Here is a 10,281-nt window from a genome sequence, read left to right as displayed (position 1 = left end):
GTCCCAGAGCCCCCGGGGTCCTGGTAGAAAGCTCTCCTTCAGCAGGCGTGCTTTGTAATCTGCCAGGTGTTACAGGGCGTGCTTCTGCTGCCACGACTCCCATAGCCTCTCCCTTTCCTTGTCGGAGATCTTTACATCCTGTTTTCTCCTTGTCTTGCAGCAGTTCCTGTGTTCCCTCAAGGTTCCTGAAGCTTTCTCAGTCGATCATTTTGGAGGGGGGCCAGGCTCTGCCCATCGCTCCTGATGTCCCACTGGCTCAGGCGGTCCACATAGCTCCAGCCGGGGTCCCGGTGGAGCCTGCACCTCGGCCTCCCACAGCAGTGGATCCCACTGCAGAGCTCATTCTCCTGCAACCACCACAGGTAGTGGCATGGGCATGGGTTGGGCTGGTTTGCTGGTGCTGTGACACCAGACACCTGGGGCACAGAGAAGTCTTCCTTCTCTATTCAGTAGCTGTAGCAATTAGCAATTTAGCAATTAGCATTTTCAGAACTTAATCAGGACTTTAAACTTGTCCCTGAACCTGTAATTCCTGTGGACTCTCCTGTCTTAGCTCCATCCAACCCTGCTTGGTTCTCTGGGCTCCCAGGAAAGGCTTTGCAGGTGGCACCATTAGAGGGGGTAGTGTGGAGACGGGGGGGATTGATTCACCAAAAGTCTCAAGACCTGACAGGTGTGCAATAAGAGCACAAATTTGTGCAATAATAAAAAATATCCCAGCTGTGAGCGCAGCTGTAAGATGTGGGGTTTTGTCTCTTTATTCTCCTGTTTCGGGCCAGGCTGCTGTTGTGTTTAACAGCCGGATCCAGACCCTGGGACGCTATGCTTTCATCCTACACTACTACCAGCCCAACTATCCCACCTTCCCCGTGGAAGTATTAATCAACGGTGGGCGTATCTGGCAAGGTGAGAAGAGTGGGGACCTGGGGGAAGCTGCTGGTAGGCAGAAGCCCTGGAAAGTTTTTCATGCCAGAGGATAATGAGGGTTCTCCGAGGAGTGCAAAGATGAAGCGAGACTGACTCATCTCTTCCAAACTGGGAGGGTATGAGGGGGACTGTAAGGGAAATGTGGGTCCAATACATTCGTTGTCTTTTCAGGTCAGACCAATGCTACTTTCTGCCCACATGGCTACGGGTGCCGGAGCCTGGTAGTTTCCGAGGACCAGATTATCCTGGATGTTACCGATAATGATCTGACTGTGGTTGTTCGAGTGCCAGAGGGCAAGCAGCTGTGGCTGGTGAGCCTCTCTCCGGGAAGCTCCCAGGGCATGCTGGACCAGGCTCCAGCAGGGCTGGAGTTTGTCCTTGGGGATTTTTGTCACTATGTGACTACGGGAATGTTTTCCACCATCACTCAGTTTCTGAACTACCCTAGAAAGTTGCAATCTCCAACCTTAGTGGTGTAGAACTGAGGGCAGAATTCTCAGAGACAGGATCTGTATATGACATTTATTCTTCACTGTGTGGTTCTGATACCAAAACAAGGCAGAAGTTAAAGCTGTTGCTTTGCATACATAACTTGTGATAATCCAGAATAAGACTTACTCCTGCCCTAGCAATATTTTGCACTGGCGTAGCATTGTTTGTCCAGGCAGGTCTCATCGTGGGAGCAGGAAGCCCTTGTTATCCTCAGGCAACAGGACTAGAAGATTGACCAAAATTTGGGTAAATGGCTGAAAGACAGAATTGGAACCCGAGTGCCTTCCTGTCTAGGAGTTTGAGATGTCAGTGACTGCCTGCCTCTGTGCTGAAGCACAGCCAGTGCTGCCCTTTTGGGGTATCCTGCCTTTTTTTACCCCAGTGAATTTAGGCCACTTCTCACATGGAGCATTAGAGTAGATGGACCCTGATGGACAGACCCCAATAGAGAGGTGGTCCCTGGTCTTTCAAGTACTTGGGCACTTTGTGTGTTATGCTCTGTACCAGGAAGGGATGAGCTGATGAGAAGTTGATGCATTTGGACTTTTGAGTGAGCTCATTTTGGACTGCATCTGTCTGGCTCAGCTAAGGAGCCTGGCTCTCACCCATCTTGTCCTTGCTTTGCAGGATTACATCCTTGTGGTGCCTGAAGACAGCTACAGCTCTCAGTACTTGCAGGAGGAACCCCTGGACAAGTCCTATGATTTCATCAGCAGCTGCGGCATCAACAGCTTCTACATCAAGTGAGACCCTTAGCTTTGGATGGCTGCTCTGCTGTCCATGGGCTGCACACTCCTCAGGGAGCAAAAACCCCTTCCCTTTGTGGGCCCTGTGTGTGGCAGGGGAGGGATCTGGTTCAGGGTTTCCTTATCTAATGACCAAACCTGTGAATATTTGGGGGATCTCAGTGTCACAGGGCTGTCCCTCCCACTGATTCAGTATCCATTGCTGCAGGAGATCCTGCTGGTTTTTGGGGTGGTGGGGAGGCTGTGGGGGTGTGCAGCACAGTGATTCCTCCTGTCTTCCCCTGCAGCCCCAGCACATCGTCAAGGTTCTGCCGTGACTCTGCCATCTCACTCTCCCTCTTCTACAACAACGGGGCACAGCCCTGCCGGTGCCATGAGGCAGGGGCGCGGGGCAGCCAGTGTGAGCCCTTTGGCGGGCAGTGTCCCTGCAAGTCCAACGTCATCGGACGAGAGTGCTCCCGCTGTGCCACTGGCTACTGGGGCTTCCCCAACTGCAGGCGTGAGTTGTCCTGTCTCCTGCTCTGCTTTTCCAGTACTTGCTGTTTTGCCTCTTAAAGGGCTAAGGCTGATTTGGGAAATGGCTGTATTTTCCAGCCCTGTAATGGCTCCACTTGAATGAAAACAGCCCAGCTGCCCACAGAGCAGTTGAACTGCCTGGGTCTTGCTCCCCCAAATACAGCCCCTTTTCTGCCCCTTCCAGCCTGCGACTGCGGGACACGTCTCTGTGACGAAGTGACGGGGCAGTGCATCTGTCCTCCGCACACCCTGAAGCCCGAGTGCGTCGTCTGCGAGCCCCAGACCTTCGGCTGCCACCCCCTCATCGGCTGCGAGGACTGCAATTGCTCTCGGCCTGGCGTGCAGGAGCTGACGGAGCCGGGCTGCGACGTGGACAGTGGGCAATGCAGGTGAGAGAGCCCTGTCCCGGTGCAGGGCGAGTCTGGCAGCATCCCCGGTCCCCGCTGGAGTGATGGGACTTGTTGGCAGGCTGCAGGGAGGAAACATGCAGAATGGGGAAACCCTTGTCAGCACTGTGTCCCTGCCAGTGTGGGTGAAGCTCTGAAAGCCCGGCTGCTCCCTGCACAGCAGCACAAGGTAGAGGTTTCTAATGCTGCGTCTCCTGTGTCCCATCCAGGTGCAAGCCCAATATCATAGGGCGACAGTGTGACCTCTGTGCCCCTGGCTTCTACCACTACCCCAACTGCCGGCGGTGTGACTGCCACCAGGCTGGCACCGAAGCAAGCGTGTGCGACCCGATCACGGGGCAGTGTCACTGCAAGGTCAGTCCTTCGATGCCTTCACACGGTGTGTTTCTGCTTGGCTCAACTCTCCTGCTTTGGCAATACAGCTGGTTCAGCCTGGGGGGGGGCTATGGGTGTTTGGCGTGCCGGGGAGGAGCAAGGCTTGAGAAGGAGAATGCCTGTGTGCTGAGCTGCAGCCAGCCCGCCCCATGTGGTGATGGGTTCAGAGCACCCTGAAAGACTCCTTCTCCCCATCTTTCCTGGCCGTGAAGGCCTAATTTGGGCTGTCACTGGGGAGACAGGCAGTCTGAGTCCAGCCCCTTGTCAGAGCCCGTTGCAGATAAAGCTGTCAGCCCTGTTGACTCCTCCTACTTCTATGTAACCTAAACTGCTGCTGAGCTACCTGCTTCAGCATCTTTGCAGGGCTCACAAGTGCTTTCTCCAAGTGAATTTAATGTTTGATGGGTGGTGTGCAAGCAAGCCTGTTCGGGGACTGCTTAATCGTCTTTCAGCATCACATCATTGTGCTTGGATCACTCGTATGGCTGTCTCTTTTCTCCAGTAAGGTCTAGTGAGGAGCTGCTGACACTGTTGAGCTTTGCTTGTCTTCCAGGAAAATGTGGAGGGCCCGAGGTGTGACCAGTGCCGCCTGGGGACATTTTCTTTGGATGCCAGCAACCCCAAGGGCTGCACCAAGTGTTTCTGCTTTGGTGCGACCGATCGCTGCCGCAGTGCTGAGAAGCACCGAGCTGAGGTGAGAGGGGCGGGGGCCACCAGAGCCTGCAGTTCAGTTGTGTTCCCGTCTTCCTGGCTCCCTGCTGCCCTCGGGTCTCTGTCCTGCACTAATACTACCCTCACACTGTGAGGAGGGTTATCTTTTGTCTCCCTGTGCCCGTCTCCCACTTTCAGCCCCTTTTCCTGGTCTCTGGGGTCTCATAGAGTGGAAAGTCATGGCAGGGGGAGACTGGAGTCATGGGCAGGCGGGAGGGAGGGGTGGTGCTCAGCTTTCCAGTGGCTTCATCAGGATGCATGTGAGGTTGTGAGCCTGTTATCATCCTTTCTGCTGTCTGGGACTTGCCCTTCTGAAGCACCACCACCCGAATACATTCTGTGGCTACACCAGAAGATCTACAGTTGCTCTTCCCCCACAGTTCGTCGATATGAACGGGTGGCTCTTGCTGACCAGCGATCGCCAGGAGGTGCCAACGACTGTGAGCCTGCAGGAGCAGCTCCTCCGCGCTGATCTCAAGAACCTCCCGGATGCCTACCAGGAGCTCTACTGGGTTGCACCCAGCTCCTACCTCGGGGACCGGGTAAGAGCACAGTGGAGCTGGACCGGCAGTCATGCACATCCCTGACCCCACCAACACGTGTGCCAGCAGCATGCACGCTGACATGCAGCCATTGTTCATGCTCTGATTGAACATGGACAGCTCTGACCCAGCTCATGTGCAGCAACACATGCAATTTGGGTCTCCCTTAGGTTTCCTCCTACGGTGGGCACCTGCGCTATGAGCTTCACTCCGACCCACGGAGGGGTGACGTGTTCATTCCCATGGAGTCCCGCCCAGATGTGATCCTGAAGGTGCAGCCCAAGAAATTTCCTGGTGCCCCTGCTAATGCATGAGCAGGATGAGGCGGTGACTGACACCTTCCTTGCTTTTCCCAGGGAAATCAGATGAGCATCATGTTTCTGGAAGGCACCTACCCTTCCCCAGGGGACATACATGAAGGCCAGCTGCAGCTGGTGGAGGTGAGTTTGCACACACAAGTGTGTACCAAGTTAAGTGCTCAGATGATACTGAAAGGACAAGACTAGCATGTAGACAGAAGGGACAATTGCTTTGAGCTCAGTTTTTTAGGTGCTGCCTATTGCAGCAGAACTGGCTGTGAATATCCAGGGGCTTTTTTACCTGTGCAAAGGGGAGACATCTCAGCAGCAAGGAAGTGAAGGCTGGGCTGTGGATGTTCAGGTGCCTGTGCTTCCTGCCAGTGATGTCAGGTCTTCTCCCACTAGGGTAAGTTCAGGCACACAGAGACGCACAACCCTGTGTCTAGAGAGGAGCTCATGATGGTGCTGGCAAACCTGGAACAGCTGCAGATCCGGGCACTCTTCTCCCAGCTCTCTTCCTCCGTGTCCCTGCGCCGTGTGGTCCTGGAGATGGCGACAGATACAGCTACGGGCGTCCGTGCCAGCAATGTGGAGCTGTGCTTTTGCCCAGCTAACTACCAGGGGGACTCCTGCCAGGTAAGGGTGAAACCAGATGTGCTGCTCCAGGCAGAGGGGAATCAAACAATCACATTTTGGGTCTCAGTCACCCCTCGTGCTTGGTGCGGGTGGCAGCCGCAGGGTTTGGATGTTTGTGCAAAAAGCAGTGGTGCCAGAGTACCAGCTTCCAAGCCGACCCCTGAGGGTTGTGCCGGAGAAAGGAACAACATCTCCCAGGCTCCCCCACACCAGCCCGCTCCTGGCTCCCCTCCCACCACAACACAGTGCACCTGGGAGAGGTGCGTTAACTGCATCTGCCCTCTTGGAAGAGGCATGATGGAGAAATTGTTCAGGTGGTGCACACCAAAATTAAGTGCACGCAGTTCCTTGGAATAGGTCCTTCTGTCTGGCCAATTGTCTCCTATTGACGAGGAACTGGAATGAGCTGCACTGAAAAATCTTCGTTGTTGCTTTTAATCACTTCTCCATCAGTACAACCCTGTGGGAATTCTGTCATGGAAACTAAACTATTCTCTTTGCTTTGCCTGAATATATTTGGGCTGTTTTTCAGATCGCTGTCATCTTCTCTGTCCTCAGGAATGTGCTCCAGGTTACTACAGGGACACCAAGGGGCTCTTTCTGGGAAAATGCATCCCATGTCATTGCAATGGCCACTCAGATCAGTGCCTGCCAGGCTCTGGGATATGCCTCGTAAGTAAACAGTGAAGCAGCGTGATATTTGGAGTTATAAGGTCTGTAGCATGTGATTAAAAAGCTCTTCACATACTAAGTGAGCTGGCGGGGCTGTGCCTGAATTGGAGCATTAGCTGCATGTGCCATTTCGGGAGTGGTCCTGCTCAGGGTCAGCTTAGGGTGAAAGACAGTTCTGGGAAAGAGGAAGTACTGAAGCATCCAGATATCTGGTGAGGAATTCTTTGTGCCACCCACCATTTCTTGCTGTCAGTGCTGAGCCTGCACCCTGCCTTTTCCTTGCAGAACTGCCAGCACAACACGGAGGGAGACCACTGTGAGCGATGCAAGGATGGCTACGTGGGCAGCCACTCTGCCGAAGAACCCCTACAGTGTGTTGGATGTCCGTGCCCTCTTTCAGTTGCCTCCAACAAGTAAGCACCTTTGGATGGGATTGTCTATTTGGCCTCACTGTGTAACCACTGGGAACCACGCTGTGCCACATCAGGGCACTGGCAGATGTCCCAATTCCAGCCTTGTCCATGGCCCCAAACCATGTCCATGGCCTCTTACCCAAGGCCCCAGCGGCCCACACCGAGTGATCAGCTCCCCTAGCACCATGTCACGGGGAACGGCACCTTCCTGTTCACCCCTTGTCGTTTCAGTTTTGCCATCGGTTGTATCCACAAGGGCGCCAACACACAATGCCTCTGCAAGCCCGGCTACGCTGGACCCCACTGTGAGCGGTAAGGGTGATGGCACCCATGTTTCTGACGCCATGCACACCCAAGTCCTGTGTAGCCACTGCTGTGGCGGAAGTAAAGTTGTCCTAGTAGAGACTGCAAAGGAAACGGTTGGCTCTGCCCCCAGTGCGCTTTGCTCTGGCAGGATTTCTTTCAATCCTTTTCACCCTGCAAATGCCCTATTGCTGTCTCCCCTACTGATATATTGTGTTACCATGGGTGTATTACTTAGCTGTGCTTTGCCCTGACTTGCAGTCTGTGATAAAGGCACCTTTCTGGGGTATCGTGAGGCAAAACACAAAGTGCTTTGAGATCCCTGAGGGTTGCAGCACTTACAAGTGCTGGATGCTCGCACTGTTATTATTGCACAAGACTCAAGCATGGTGCAGGCATGAGCTGTCAGATCCCCCCCAATGCCTGGCTGTGTTTTAACTTGCTGTTTTTCTCCAGGTGTGCCCCAGGATACTACGGCAATCCGATGGTGATTGGCAGCTCGTGCCAGCCCTGCGACTGCAGTGGGAACACAGATCCCAACATGCTGTTCAGCAGCTGCGACTCCCTGACAGGCGCCTGCACGGGGTGCATGCACCACACTGCCGGCACGCAGTGCGAGGTCTGCGCCCCCGGCTACTACGGCGATGCGGTGGCAGCCAAGAACTGCACACGTGAGTGGGGCAGACAACAAGCACTGGGGGAAAAGATGGACAGATGGACTGTGGACGTGTTTAGCACCTTAGCCAGGCTGTGTGTTGCCCTGATGAGTCACGCGCTTGATTGCACACGTTGCAGGCATCCTCCAAAGGCAATAATAAGAAAAAAAAACAACTCCAAAAACCTGCCCTCCAGCATCACAGCTCCATAACCTCCAATCCACGCCCGAATGCAAGCCACCAAACCACACCCAGGTTGGAAAGGTCTTGCCCCAAGCAGCTACTGCAGCAGCGGTGCTGGCACTCCCTGAGGAGTGTGGGTTTGCACAGCCCACTCCCAGCACTGCTCATCTCCCTCTGAGGAACAGCAGCCAAATTGCAGCTCACAAAAGGGGGTCTGCCCTGGGCAGGTGTCATGGGAATAAGTTGTCGGCAGGAGAAATCCAAGAGGAAAGAGGCTCTGACTGCGATAGATATGGGAGAAATAGGATTCCCTGTCAAGAATAAGGCTTGTGAGTGGCTGAGCAGTCTCCTTGGCATATAACTAGATGTATTTTTCCCTGGCAGAGTGCAACTGTTCACCTTGTGGGACAGAGTCATGCCATCCACGAACAGGCCAGTGCTTCTGCAAGACTGGAGTGACAGGCCAGCACTGTGACCGCTGCGAGGTAGGGGATGTCTGCATACTGGGGTGGTGCCTGTCCTTGGCATGGGGACGAGGGGCAGCCCCGGTGTGTTGTCCCCAGGCCTGTGAGCAGAGCGGTGCTGGCGGCTGTGCTGGCAGCCAGGTGGTTAAGACTGGATTTGCGTGATCTGCCTATGCATGGTGAAAGCCTATTAAAGATCTGGCAGCAAGTGATGGCGGCAGCATTCTGCTGCAGCCTGGGCAGTAATGTGGTACCACTTTGGGAAACTGCAATAAACCCCGTTTCCCTGCATGCATCCAGTGTGGGCATTGCAGGGCAAGGGCAGGTTTGCAGGGCAGTGCTGTGGTGTGTCTGGGCTCTTATTGCAGCTCCGTGTCTTTGCCATGTTGATATGAGTTTTGTGGTGATCAGAACACTCCTAGAAACCAAGACTGGGGTCCCACATTGTCTTAGCCTGCCCCAGGAGAGAGACACGCATGCCCTCTTGCTGAACAGGGCACCCACTGCTCTGCTTTTCCCTAGGAGGGGTACTACGGCTTTGAGGGATGCTCCGGCTGCCAGAGGTGTGACTGTGACATCGGCGCTGTGGAGAGCAGCTGCCACGCGCCGCAGCTGCCTGCCCGGCGTCAGCGGCTCACGCTGCCAGCAGTGCGCCCCGGGCTACTGGGGCTTCAGCGAGAGCGGCTGTACAAGTGAGTCCTGCTTCCCGGGCGTTGGGTCCCACACGTGGAGGAGTGGGACAAGGCATTTGTGGCATGTGTGCTAATTGAATTGTTAAAGGTGGAAAACAACTGACTGCTATCTGAGTTCCTCTGCATGTTGCTAGGTTGCACAGGGAAACCCCCAGCAGTGGCATGTAGATAAGCAGGGATGCGATTGCACAGCTGGAATAAAATCACCCCTTCCCCTCCCTCCGGGGTGGCAACAGCACAAAATGATGCCACGGGCGTTTCCCTGTTATTAAACTCGGCAGAGTGCGAGTGCAGAGGGGGCTCCTGCGACCCGCGCACTGGGGAGTGCACCTGCTCCAACGGGCTGACAGGGAAGCAGTGCGACATCTGCATGCATGAGTACGAGATCCCCGTGGCAAACAGTCCAGACAGCGTAAGGTGTGAAGGTCTGTATCCTGCGGTCCTGGGGAAAGAGGCGAGGGAAGCCCCGGGAAAGAGTCCTGTGCTGACCATTGCGTTCCCCTGGCAGTGTGCGACAGCTGTGTCCTGCTTCTCCTGGAGGATCTGCAGAGCATCGAGATGTCCTTCCCCTCCATTCGCAGCCAGCTGGTCAACCTCAACGCCAGCTCCATCGCCTGGGCTCGCCTCCACGGTCTCAACAGCACTATGGCAACTGTTGCTGTACGTGGAAGGTTTAACGTCACTTTGTGCCCATGTTTCCTGGCCCGTTGGCCTGATTTCGGCTCTTTTTTTCCAGAACCAGTTGCGTGAGTACCAGAGAGCCGTGAACAAGGTTAGGCAAAGGGCTGACGAGCTGGAGGATGAGAACGTGGACCTCACACAGGACCTGAATGCGCTGCAGCACAAAGTAGGGTATTTCTCTGTCATCCTTTGCCAGAGCACGAGTTCCTCCTTTTACCTAAAATGGGGGCTTTGAAGGCTGTGAAGAGCCTAGTTCAGGCAGGATGGATCTCCTGCCCAGCCAGCGCTAGGCTTGGGGATTGGGGTCTCTTACTTAGATTCTTAGCCTGCCCTGGCTCCAGGCTCTAGGGCTTTTCCTGTGTTGAGAGAGCAGGACAGTGCTGTCCTCTGTGGTCTTCGGACTGTTTCAGGATCCAGAACCTGTTATATTGGAGCTGCATTTATTGCTTGTGCTTCTCTGAAGGTGCTAAATAAGACCATCGCTAAATGCATCGTAGGTGAGCAGCACGGGGCAGGCTGTTGGAGGAGACGTGGTTCAAGAACCTCAAAAGCTGCACATTCCTAAG

The 10,281-nt window shown here is 54.6% G+C and overlaps 1 protein-coding gene across 1 annotated transcript in view; it reads left to right on the top strand.

The window, feature by feature from the left end:
- The window catches only part of LAMA5 (laminin, alpha 5), an 87,156-nt gene that overhangs the window by 64,752 nt on the left and 12,123 nt on the right, over positions 1–10,281 (top strand). The window contains 22 exon segments of the mRNA XM_009579493.1: positions 161–362; positions 780–906; positions 1,099–1,238; positions 2,047–2,162; positions 2,453–2,664; positions 2,866–3,070; positions 3,298–3,442; positions 4,017–4,157; positions 4,555–4,716; positions 4,887–4,988; positions 5,073–5,156; positions 5,421–5,651; positions 6,210–6,323; positions 6,609–6,736; positions 6,968–7,048; positions 7,496–7,710; positions 8,263–8,363; positions 8,865–8,944; positions 8,946–9,034; positions 9,316–9,459; positions 9,543–9,694; positions 9,771–9,881. Of these exon segments, the coding sequence (XP_009577788.1) occupies positions 161–362; positions 780–906; positions 1,099–1,238; positions 2,047–2,162; positions 2,453–2,664; positions 2,866–3,070; positions 3,298–3,442; positions 4,017–4,157; positions 4,555–4,716; positions 4,887–4,988; positions 5,073–5,156; positions 5,421–5,651; positions 6,210–6,323; positions 6,609–6,736; positions 6,968–7,048; positions 7,496–7,710; positions 8,263–8,363; positions 8,865–8,944; positions 8,946–9,034; positions 9,316–9,459; positions 9,543–9,694; positions 9,771–9,881 (3,082 nt within the window).

This window comes from Fulmarus glacialis, unplaced genomic scaffold, assembly GCF_000690835.1.
Source record: "Fulmarus glacialis isolate BGI_N327 unplaced genomic scaffold, ASM69083v1 scaffold39346, whole genome shotgun sequence".
NCBI classification, from domain to species: domain Eukaryota; kingdom Metazoa; phylum Chordata; class Aves; order Procellariiformes; family Procellariidae; genus Fulmarus; species Fulmarus glacialis.
The sequence above is the reverse complement of the archived record's forward strand: the minus strand, read 5'-3'. Positions and strand labels throughout refer to the sequence as shown.